We start from the raw sequence: 12,828 nt of genomic DNA, 5'->3' as shown, positions 1-12,828 counted from the left end.
ACAGCTTTGGCTTCGGGGCAATGCACCTGGGCCACTCGTCTACTTTGGTGAGTGCAGTTTTTCCCTAAACCTTTATTATGCATTGAAAAAGAGTTAGTGAGCCTAGAAGCATGGGACCTGGGTATGTACACCCAGGTCATCAGGATTAAAGAGTGAGCAAGTTTGTGGCTTTAAGACTGCTGTGGAACATATTGGAGCTTTATAAATATATGATTATCAAAATATTCTATTGGCACACTTTAGAAGGGCTCTAAAATGATTTTCAAAGGGACCCAGTAACTTCTAGTCACACAACTAGGCTTATGTCTTATTTACACCATTTAGAAGGGCCCTAATCGATGATTTGCCGAGGGACCCAGTAAAGCTGGCCATAGACGCAACGATACGATCGTACGAATCGTTGATTCGTACGATTTTCGGACTGTGTGTGGAGAGTCCCGACATTTTTCGTCCGGCGGAGATCGGTCGTTTGGTCGATCGGACAGGTTACAACATTTCTGTCAGCTGCGGGTAATATCTCTGCATGTATTGCCGATCGTACAATTTTCAGTGGGACACTGTCACTAGCTTTGTCTATCGTACAATTGCTGTCAGGGGCAGAACATCAGCTGATCTGTTCTTTAACTACTTTATTTGGTCAGAATGGTAAGACTTTGATCTGAATGGTTAGTGACAGGTCGGGAGATGGGAGATTGTACAATGATTCGTACGATCGGATCTTTGCGTCTATGGCCAGCTTAACTCGTAGTCAAAAGACTGGACCTATTATTCACATACTTTTGGAGGACCGGTAAATGATTTGCTAAAGGACGCAGTAACTTCTAGTCACAGGACTGGACCTATTATTCACATACTTTTGGAGGACCGTAAAATGATTTGCTAAAGGACGAAGTAAATTCTAGTCACAGGACTGGACCTATGTCTTATTGTTTACACGTTAGAAGGGCCCTAAAGTAATTTTCTAATTGAAGCAACAACTTCTAGTCACAGGACTATGTCTTATTTACGCACATTAGAAGTGCCATAAAATTATTTACACGGTAGGTAACTTCTAGTCACGGGACTGGACCTATGTTTTATTTCCACACTATAGTAGGGCCCTAAAATGACACGCTGAAAGGACCCAGCATCTCCTGGTCCCACGACTAGGCCCATGTTTCTACTAAAGTCAACATATTTATACAGAAGATACTTTCTGCTTGCTAAGGTTCATTTGCCAAACTGTTATTGCTTTCACATAGGATTTATTAAGGCAACTAGAGGCTACGTGTGAATATTGTAATGTAAAGGTTCGAATTCAGACAGGCAAGTCATTTAGGAAACATAATGCTAAAGGGCACCCCAAGCCATCTGTATAGGGTGCCTTTTCCACACAGACACTTTCCAGGCAAGTCTACGTGAAAAGCTAAACTAGTGTCTATAGCAGACTGACTATAACCACGCCCAGCCAGTGGGCGGGCTTACACTGTTTGGCGCATCGCTTGTGGGCGTAGCTTGACTGGAAGGAGTTTTTAAATGCGTGCCGGGTGCCTTGCGAAGTCAGCCTGTATGAGGAGCGCGGAGGGGAAGGGCGTGTGATAGAGAAGATTACAGTGTCCGTGTGTGTGTTCAGTTTAGCCTGTGGGCACGTAGTTCATATAGAGGAATACTGACTGTAGCGCTGCAAGCAAGATGCTGAAGAACTGCGGGAAGAAGCTGCTGTTGTCTATGGTGGGCGCAACTCTCACCTGCCTGCTGGTGCTCGTGGTGGATCAACATCAGAACCGGCAGATGCTGGAGACCCAGAGCGCAGAGGAGCCCGGCGCTGTCCATTTACGGGCAGACTTGGACCCTGCCAAACCTGGGGATGGGGGAGAGCCTGCTAAGGACGCCCAGGATGCCAGTACCTTCTCGGCTTATTTCAACAAGCTCACCAGGGTGAGGAGAGACGTGGAGCAGGTGGCGACCCCATCCAAAGAGTCCCAGGCTCCCGTGGAAGACATCACCGCCAATGATGTGTTCATCGCCGTCAAGACCACCAAGAAATTCCATCGATCCCGAATGGACCTGCTGATGGACACGTGGATCTCCAGAAACAAGCAGCAAGTGAGTAAATGATGGGGTCGGGCACGTGACCTGTGAAACTTCACACCTGCGCCCCGTGCGCAAACCCATTAGCTCCTAATGATCATTCTGACCATTTGCCTGACACACTCTGACCATTTGCCTGACACACTCTGACCATTTGCCTGACACACTCCTCTGACTAACACCTCTAGGTGACACTGGCTTCACTTGGCAGTTGCTGCTGAATGGCATTCCTTCATTGGCTATCCACCATCCCCAGATGTGCCTCCAATTGCCACTAAGCAAAGTGTCACCTTGCAGCCCCCATACAGTGCTGAAGGTGTTACTGTCTAACACATGTAGTCACTAGTCTTGAAGACACCACACCATGGGATAGGCAAAGGTTGCACAGGGTACAGGGGTCGCAGCTGCTGATAGACCCCAGTTTGACCTTTCTTTCCCCCTATACCCCCAGTCTTGAGTTTAGCAAATGTGAGCTTTGTAGTAAGGTTTAATTGGGTGTTTAATGTCCTCAAATCTTAGCTTTTAAGAGCAGCAAGGTCCTTCTTATTAATTTAGCTGCCCCTACTCATTTTCTATATACCCTCTCCCTCCTCCTACAACAGCCAGGACTGTGGCTTGTAAATAATTGCTTTGTAGGTGTATATATATATATATATATATATATATATATATATCCATTTTCCCTTTTGTATCTGTTTACAATGGGCCCAAGTCATTTCCCTTTTCTTTCATTCTATTTGGGGGTTTGTTCCAAACCTTTAAAGGGGAGGGGCATGGAAATGTAATTTGTGTTGCCAAGCGCAACCTGTCAACTGAGACGCGGGGGCTGAGCACCAGGGGCCCCAGAGATTTTGCAGCATGGATGGGAACAGAAGCTCTGATATTCCTTCAATTCTCCCTGGGGCGCTTCTGAAACCTTAACCTTGTCTCTCCCATCTGGCGGGGAGTTCTAGAAAATGAAATAGCCTAACCTCTCTCCCGCTGTACACAGATTGGGGTCACTGTCACTTCTGTCATCTAGATGGGCCAGTTTAAATGGTTGTGTAGGCTGCTCGGCCTTCTGTTTCAGTTCTTTTCCTAGGGGCCCCTGAATATAAGATGTTCTGTATGGGGGTTTCAGCACCATTTGATTTTTTTTGTTGATGTTGCAGAGGCACAAAGTTACTTCCTGATAACTGTTTTGAGTGGTTGGCGTAACTCTTGTATCTTGTGCTGCAATTTATTCTATACTGTGCAGGAAGCCACAATGCTCTCAGGGGCCGAAGCTTCCATTAAACTGTTCTATTTTAAACCACACAGAGAGGCCTTTGCAGAGTTCAAAGATGGCTAAATCTTTATTATACCTGTCCCTGTGTACTCCGTCAATTTATGCCGCTTTTCTTTTAAGCAAAGAATTGCATTGAGCTGTGCATTGAAGGGAAGGGGTGCAAGGATAAATTTCCAGGCCCTATAGAGTGACATCCCTGGGAATGAATCGCAGTGCTTTCTTCTTTAGTTTCTTATTGTTTTGTTTGGTTTTTCCAGGCTGTTTGAGTTCCCAGGGACCAAGTCCCTGCTCTCACGCTGTCCCCCTGCGTTTGTTAACAATGCCCCTTTTCTCCCAGCTCAGAGAAAGGCTTTGCCGCCTCTTCCAACGAGGCTCTTTTCATGGGAACACTTCTAACCAAGCTACCGCTGTGGTAGGGTCCAGTTCGTGTTGCCTAGAGATACAAGGCACCGAAAAACATTTTAGGAGGGGGCTGCTAAACATGATAGGTCTTTGGGTGTTTTTGACAGGCTGACAGCCCTTGTAGGGGAGTTGAAGGACAACCGTTTGAGGGGGATCTAAAGTTGGCAAAGCTGTTCACACCAAATAGAATGGGAATCTGGCACTCTCGTATTGAACCTTCCAATGAGAGAAGGCTTGACAGTTCCCCATTGCTTTTCTTAAAAACTGTATGGATAATCCTATCCTCTTGTGTTTTAGAATTCATAATTCTAGCTTAGTTGCAGCTTTTCTTTCCCCAGAGTGCCAAGGAGTCAGCTTTGCAGAATTGTTTCCCTAAGCTTCTTTTTCTCATACCCCCAACAAAGTATTTGTTACAAATGGATACCATTTAAGACAATGACTGTTTAGGGATGAAGGTTTTTGAAGTGAATGCCCTTGATGCAGGAATTGCTGTTCTAGCTGAAGCATTTTACTTGCTGATAGCAATCAGCAATCACCTGGAATGTTTTGTCAACAGATATTTCAAAATTGATGGTTTGCCAAGTTGATGGGGCACAAGTGGAAAATCCAGTTTTCTTCCATTTCCCCCCCTGGGCAGTAAACAACCAGTGTTTAACCCAAAACAGAGCCTTTCCTAACACACGCGAACACAAACCTCTCCCAGCTGTGCCACGGGCATTCTGTAATAGAGCTGGCATTTGTTTTTTTGGGGAAGGTGCAAGTTAGTGTGTGTGAAGTCTGTTGAATAGCACTAAAGATTTAAAGGAATTCAAACCTTTTTCCACTAGACAGATCGGCAATGTGTTACAGGTCACTTGGTTTTGGGTGCACTTGACTGTGTCCAGTTAATGTTCAGGGATAGTCATGTTTTATCTGGTTCAACCATCCAAAATACAAAGCAGAGGAAAAAATTCAGTTTGTAAAATGAGACAAAGGACCCTTTTATGAATACAATAGCTATCTTTCCTGTGTCTTATCTGGCGGTGATAATGTTACCTTGGCCTATTGTCCACAGATTTAAAATGGCTATTTTGGTCAGACAATAGAAGTCACAAGTGCAGGAGACGATGAAAGGCATAGACCACCACAGCTGATGGGGATATTCTGGGCTAATCCCATGCATGAGACACACATTTCTGAACTGCCTCATTTGTATGTGATCTGGTTCAGAAGATTAATATGTTGTACAGTATGTTTTTGGGTCTTTGGGTATTAGTGGGCTTTTAAGCAGCACATCAAAGGGATTGTGGTGTGAAAAGCCTCCAACTACAGCTCAGTTTTTTTTTTTTTTTTATTGTGCATCTTAAACTGGCCCTAGACGCAAATATTCAATCGTACGAATCCTTAATTCGTAAAATTTTTCTGGCTATGACCAGCTTTAGTTGGCCTGTCTCTCTGATTGTCCATGATACCAACATAGACGACCATCTACATGTGTTCTGTGCAGAGAAATGACTTCATTCACTAATTACCCCAGTGCAGAGCCCGGTTGCTACAGAAGAAGGAAGAGTGCCAGCACTTGTCCTCAGGTGTAACGGCTTGGGGAGGTGCGTTCACCCTGACTTGCTTCTGACGTGCTGCTCTGTGTATATATAAACACTACTGCATAAGTGAGAGTTCTTCTAAGTGTTTGTAGTATAAACACTGGGCTGTGCACGTGGTCTCTTTGGAATCAGGTGCAGCAGGTGTGAGCTGGATCTGCCCTACTTCTTGCAGAACCGGCATATACTGACTGAACCTGGGTGCTTCTCCGTTGTGCACTGTTTATAGCCTCCAAGAACCCAAGTAGCTGTGGTCCGTATATGAGATTTCTTCCTTTCCGCTAGAGGTAGGGCAAGTTAACATTGGTATCTTTTAATAGTTCTAATTTATAGGCCTCTACCTTAGATAATGGGGGCAGGTAGATGTAGTTCTGCAACAGCTTGCACATCCTATCTGTGATTTCAGCCAGTGTGTTGCTTGTCGAGTCTTTTATTCTGTTTTCCTTTTTTGGAACAGTTGTAGAAAAAATGGGTGTGGAAGCTTCTATGGATAAATTGTGCCCAAATGAAAGCCGTTGGCTGCTTGTCCTGTCTTTTTTTCTTTTTTGGGAGTGATAGTGTTTTGGGTACACCAGCTAAATTTCCCCTTAACCCCTCCCTTATGTTATTATACAGGGTTAAAGATTTTTTGAGTGCGAATTCAGCCGGTATCATCCAGCTAAACCTGTCTGCTATCAGCCAGCGGGAAATTTAAATTTGAAACAGACCTGTCTGTCCCAACACACCTTGTGATTACACCAGAATGCTAATCAATTATTGCAGAAAAACTTTCAGATATTTCGCATGTAACTGGGTCAGAGGTGATTGTACCAGTTTATTTGGCATGATTGTTCTGGTCGAGCCTTTGTTAGAATGGAACTCAGCCCTATTGTAGCACAGGGCCTATTGTCCTTTGTGGGCCAAAGAGATCTCTAAGGGGCTTTTTTTGGTCTACACCCACTACATTGGTGGGCCCTATTGTTACTGAAGGAACTGGCATCCTGTCTTTCTTTAAAAGACTGGTGCTTAAAACAATAGGGCTTCCTCTGTCATGGGCCCCATCCTGAAAGAAAAGGGGACATTTTCTTCTGTGACTCAAAAGTGATATTTAGAGAAGTTTCTGTTAAAACGAAACCTGAGAATTTTGTAAGCGGGAGGCAAAATGCAGAAGTTAGAAAATACATCTTCCTTTCTATGTAACATTGTAACACGTACTCCTTATTGAGTCAGACTAAAAAAAGCTCAGTTTAAAGGCATAGTATCATAAAGGCTTTTTGCTGAGCCTCTAGGATATACCATGAGAAGGTACTGCGACACATTAGGCTATCCGTATACCATAAGTTCTTCTGTGTTTGGGTTGTGCTACCTAGTTGTTTCTTAAAACACATTTACCTTTACTGTCACCTTGCTCTTATGATATTACCTTTGCAGAGACATCGGCTGTCATCCACCTTTTATTGCCATTGTAAATGTACAAAGGAATTTATATACCAGAGCCTTCTGTATATTGCTGAACTCTTACTTAAGTGGCTCCTTTTTGTCTGAGTGTTTACATTTTAACCCAGCACTCTTGTGTGATTGTGTTGTCTTTTTTAAAGCAAAGGTAGCTTCACCACTATTCTCTGTTAGTGCCCAGGGGCATGCTGGGAGTTCAAGCACAGGAGCTGGATATCTCCACAGTTATCTGATGTAGCACCCCTAGAGTTAAATAACATCCCCTTGCTATTTGCACAAATTAAATATTTTTAAAGGGGATCGGAAAAAGGTTAATTGGATTTCCTGACTCCTCAAGTGATGGGCCTGGCAGGAAGGGCTGTGAGGCTGCAGGCCTGTAGATCTTAGATATCTTCCAAGAGGTGACACTTGGCGTTTTGTACCGACCGTCTCTTCCTCGCAGGGAGCGCAGAGCAGGCAGTCGGGCTGCAAGCTTCCGGAGTTTCCTTCCATTGGAGGGAGGGCATGCTGCTCTCTTCCTGTACATTCATAAGAGAAGGAGGGGGGCAAGTGTCTCTTCTTGAGTATACAGAAATCATCCCATTGTCTCTTTGTTCTTTGGGGGGGGGGGTCTGGCTATGGTCGAGTCACAAACAAGGCAGCTTTAATCTATTTTTAGTGGTAAGGAGTCTCCTAGTGGGATGTAAGGCATCTGGAGACAATGGGGTTGCAATAAAAACCTATGGACTGCTTGCCAGAAATATCTTTTTACCTTTCATGTATATTAAGTTCAAGATGTCTGGCTGAGTCTTCTGATAATATCCGATCCTCTGTAATCCTAACAAATATCTATTTCTATAATAAAACAAGGCAGCTGGCCTGTGGCTGCAGAAACATCTTTCACCTGCAATTTAAAAGGTCTGTAAAGGCAGAAAAAAGCTCTTGCAAGTGTGTGGGACTGTATTCCTTGTTTAATTATATGAACTTGGCTCAGTTAGGGGAACAGTGCCTGCGGCCTTGACTTTTATGTCTTAATCCCCTTTCGATGCTAGGTGTAAAATTCTCTGCATTCTGCACTTGTTCAAGCAGCCTGTCACTGTTAAAAGTCCTTTCTGCAAATATTCTTCCGTCCTTTTGGCTTTTTTCTTCCTTTCATGTTGCAAGTCCCAAGTGAAAGGACCTAAAGATACGCACATCAATCTTCCCCTCCATTCACTGGGCTTAACCAGGCCAGCTGTATGTTAATAAGGATGGACGTGTTTCAGCTTTACTCTCCCTGGTTGAGTAAAGTTAGGCAGCATAATCCAGGCTATTGTTAGGAGGCAGGCCCCCTTCCATCTCTTTGTCTCAACCTCATCCTTCTTGTCTGCTAGAAAAACAGGCAACCTTCAGCTAGGCCCAGATTCCAGGGTATCTCCCCTCCTCCTATCTTGTTTTGTGCCCCGTTTTTTTTCCAAACTCCTTTTGTTGCGTGTTTTTGATTCTTTCCACCCAAACCAGACTGCAGCTGGCAGGACATCCTTTTTTTTTCTTAAACTTTGTTTTACTCAGTCTGATTGATGGATTTTTTTTTTCTGCTGTGTGTTCAAATCCTTTCAACATTCCCCCAACAAAAAGAACAAACAAGACAGAGAACCACAGGCACAGCCAGCATCTGCTCGGCATTAGCTATATAAATAAGGGAGTGCTGCCAGGCAGGTGGAGGATATAAAGGGGTGGGAGGAGTGCACCCAGGTAAGGCTGCTTTCCGACAGAGCTATTGGGTTACATAAGAGCCATGGTGGGTCGGTCAGAGTTGGACACAGAACTGAGCTGATCTCATGCAGGTTGAGTAAAGCCGGTCTCGTGCCACAGATAAGCCAACAGCTGTTGTTAAACAACTCTTGGTTAGATACAGTATGTTTGCAAGTGAGGAGAACTCAAACTAAGAATATGAAACCCACAGGGACCTATTGACTCTTCACATGGTCCATAATTTGGTTTTGGTGTGGACACCTCTACTCTGTGTCTACCTACTTTCCAATGCAACCTCCGTTTCTTTTGATAAGTTCCTTCCCATTCACGTTCTCTGTTCTATCCTTTAATCGTGCCTAATACGCAGCACCAAAAAAGCTGCAGATTTCAGTTCAGGGACAAGTACTGGGGTCTGTACACTAGTCAATGATACATTTTACCACCCCTGTTAATTCATTGAAAATAATTAGGTGGAAAAATTGGGTGCCTTGATCTGGAACAGCACAATTCTAAATTTAGAAAAGTGGAGAAAATAAAAGTGCTCAGTGTTGCAGTTTACATTACATTACAATGTAAATAGCATTTTACTGTATATTGCAGATTAGGCAGGGTTTTACACAAATGATCTAGGTTATGCCACCCACCCCAGCACAATTTTCAATCTTTAACTTAACACAGTCTTTATTAACTAGACAAATTAAGTTTTTTTGTTTTTTTCCCCTAGACCCTTTAACTAACACAGCTGTCACACTCAAAGCACCCAAACAAAAGGAGTTGGTTGCAAATTACATGCACCCCCACCAAAATTCGACCATCTGCTTTTCTGCATCATATTTAAATAGTCCCAGGTGTATTCCCAGGCCGCAGAATACTAATGTTTCTTGCTTCTTTATTGTGTTTTTTAGACTTTCATCTTCACTGATGGGGAGGACGAAGAGCTTCAGAAAAAGACAGGTGAGAAATCCCCTGCAATCACTGCTCCCTACATTTCTAGCTTTATTATTTCTTGGTGAAGGAGGATTTTTAAAACCATGAATTTAAATAAACAAAATAAAAAGGGATGCCACACTATGTTCTTATATGTTGTATAGACCATTTAACAACATTTCTGTAAGGAAGCCATAGTGGGGAGGGGGATGAAGAAACGGCTTTGGGTGGATGAGGTTGGGACACCAGCAGAGGGTGGGTTTCATACTAATTTAGCATGTGTGTATTTTTTTCCCCCATTGAGTCTGGGGTTATGACCCCTATTCTTCTCATGTAAATGATTCCCATTCAGACCCCCTAAACAGCGTCTATTGAGAGAAGGCAGCTAGTAACAGGTGGCTTGTTCTGGGAAAGTCCTCCTTCAATAGGACAGAATTTTTGGAAAAAAGCCCAAGAGAGCTGTAGGGGGAAGGGTGTGGTTTAGTAATTAACTCTTTCCAGAGCTTGGTGCTTGTACTTCTTGGTTTCCCAGCCCCCTGCTAGACTTGTTAAGAGGTCTTCCATCTGCTGTCCCCAATGTGTTTTATTACATCCTCAAATGTGTGACCCTTGGGATCTGTACTGACTGTTAACCCTTTAGGTTTTCAATGCACAAAACACACATTAAATATTATTTTCTTTGATTCTTTCCAGGCAATGTCATTAGTACAAACTGCTCAGCTGCTCACAGCCGCCAAGCCCTTTCCTGCAAGATGGCAGTGGAATATGACAAGTTCATGGAGTCTGATAAGAAGTAAGTATTTGTAGAAAAAAGCCAATGATTGTACTCTTACCCAGACCTACCTGTATGGTACTCGCTGCTTTGCAAAAAGCTTTCATGGGCTTCCAGCATTGCATTCGTTTGCAGCTGCTGGAGATTGATGGTAAATCTGTTCACAAAACAAGTAATGTTTGATAATGCATTTTGGTACTGAGATCATTCCTAAACCTCTGGTTCCCTTCTGCTTGGTTTTAGGTGGTTCTGCCATGTTGATGATGATAACTATGTAAATGTCCGGACGCTAGTGAAACTGCTGTCTCGTTACTCCCACACCAATGATATTTACATTGGGAAGCCGAGCTTAGACCGGCCTATCCAAGCTACAGAGAGGATCAGTGAGAGCAATATGGTAAGAACAGCAGCTGTTTTGTAGAGTGGGGTCTGGGCGATGTGCCCAAGTACCTCCAGTGCAGGAAGCACAATAATGGACAAAGAGGCTCATGTACATGTTTGTTTTTTTTTGCAGCGCCCTGTCAATTTTTGGTTTGCTACTGGAGGAGCTGGCTTCTGTATTAGCCGTGGGTTGGCCCTTAAAATGAGTCCATGGGCAAGGTGAGTTTTAATCTTACTAAAGCAATGTGTAAATATGTAAGGGCTATATATTAGCCAGTGCATTTCTTTAAGCCTGTAACCATCTCTAACTAGATGTTACATTCTGTCTCTACAGTGGAGGGCATTTCATGAATACAGCAGAAAAGATCAGACTCCCTGATGACTGCACCATTGGTTATATCATTGAGTCTGTGTTGGGAGTGAAACTCATCCGTAGTAACCTCTTCCATTCACATTTGGAAAATCTGCATCAAGTTCCCCAGAGTGAGATCCACAATCAGGTGAGATTAAAGTTACAGAACAGAAATAACATGACTCCAGTATTAAGAGCATTCTAAACAAGTTCAAACGAAAAAGTCCCCTTATCATGATTCCATCACATTAACGTTTTCCGTGTAAATAGGAGGATGTTGTACTAATAGTTTCCCGAAACAAAACTCTGCATAATTCGAGTCTGCATCTTTTTAGTCTTACATGATAACCATTTAAGATGTTAATGTGCTTGGGAAACGGCAATGAAAATAAATACATTTTTTGCCATTTTTTCTAGGTGACATTAAGTTATGGGATGTTTGAAAACAAGAGGAACGCCATTTTGATGAAGGGTGCCTTTTCCGTAGAGGAAGATCCTTCTCGGTAAGAAATACATTTATTTACAGTTTTCATGAATCATACTGCAGTAGGTTTTGGACCCTTTGTAGGCTCTTGATATACTCCTAGCCACCCTTTAAAAATGTTAAACCACAGACATGCAGTTTTTCAAGATTGCATGAAGCAACATAAGCATCCTAACAAATTATTTTTTTTATATTTGTAGGTTCCGTTCTGTACATTGCCTACTATACCCAGATACTCCCTGGTGTCCGTGGAAAGCTGCTTACTAGAAGACGTCAAATCTTCTTCAAACTCGTCCCAAGTTTCCCTGGTATCCAAAGGGCTTGTGGGACCTGTACGTTGTCCTTGCTGTGAAAATCGCTTGTATTTCGATTTCTGTGCTTATCGCACAGTGTTATATTCTATTAGGCTGCTGTGCGGCCGCTTCTTGCTGTCTCTGCCCGAGGAGACTGAAAGCTTATTCCTGTGGAGCTACGACACCACCTCTCTCAAGGAAGAGACGTGGAAGGACTTACAGAAAGAGACTTAATACTGATGGCTGTTCTTTACGAATTGTGGTTCAGCCGTTGCCTATGGACTTGCTTTGCAGTGTCTGCAATTCTTATAGAATGTAAACGAAAGACCTGCCAATTGCCCTTATCCATCAGTTTCCTTTAAAACGGGAATTTACAAGGTCTCTCCAGTCCATTGTATATAGTACACAGATTTATCCTTCACACAGCCATTCTCATATTTTACATAGAGGGGATTCGGGTTTTTTTGAGCAGATTATTAATGGATATGTTATCCCAATTTTTTTTTTTTACTGCTGCACTGCTCTCTCTGATCCCTTTTATGGAAAATAAGATCAGGCTGTTAAGTAATATATAATTAGTTTATTTTTCTGCTACAGCGCTATGCGGCTTTACAGAGTATACCTATGCACTTCCCCCTGTCAAACTCCACATGCTATAGATAACCTGAAGATAATGGCCTGCACTGCTTGGTTCTTGAGCTAAAATTCCCGTCATCCTTTGTCTAAATGCTACATAGATGATGAATATAGTTCAGCAGTTGCATTAGTGCATTATTCATTAAATAATCCAAACTGTTAGTAGAAACACATATATTTCTCACTTGGAGTGAGTGCACCATGCAATGTGACTGTTTGACAGGCAGCACACTTCTGCTCCCAAAGCTTTGTACTTCTGCATTGCTGCATGTTGTAACTGAAACCCCCAACTGTTCTGGTTTCAATTACAGTGAAAAGTCCTATCTTTGTCACTGAAATATTTTTCCTAGTCCTTGTTCCCTTTTTTTTTATGTATCAGACTCCGATTTAAAATCAGATGAAGGTTCCCCATCCTTATCCCCATTTTTTTATTTTAACTTTTTTTTTTTGCACCAGACTAAATGTATGGCTTAATGTGCTTAGCATGTGTCACTTGGACCATACATGTGCCTTCCAT

At 42.9% G+C, this 12,828-nt stretch overlaps 1 protein-coding gene across 1 annotated transcript; it reads left to right on the top strand.

Moving 5' to 3' along the window:
• The first annotated feature begins 1,571 nt into the window (after positions 1–1,571).
• Positions 1,572–11,796, top strand: lfng.L (LFNG O-fucosylpeptide 3-beta-N-acetylglucosaminyltransferase L homeolog). The gene is given in 8 exon segments (NM_001097707.1): positions 1,572–2,085; positions 9,372–9,420; positions 10,087–10,186; positions 10,409–10,562; positions 10,680–10,765; positions 10,881–11,046; positions 11,316–11,401; positions 11,583–11,796. Coding segments are annotated over 8 exon segments (1,122 nt in total). The 5' UTR covers positions 1,572–1,671; the 3' UTR covers positions 11,650–11,796.
• Positions 11,797–12,828: the final 1,032 nt, after the last annotated feature.

The sequence above is a fragment of the Xenopus laevis genome, chromosome 9_10L (assembly GCF_017654675.1).
Source record: "Xenopus laevis strain J_2021 chromosome 9_10L, Xenopus_laevis_v10.1, whole genome shotgun sequence".
Taxonomy (NCBI): domain Eukaryota; kingdom Metazoa; phylum Chordata; class Amphibia; order Anura; family Pipidae; genus Xenopus; species Xenopus laevis.
Note: the sequence above shows the minus strand (reverse complement) of the source record. Positions and strands in the feature narration are given on the sequence as shown.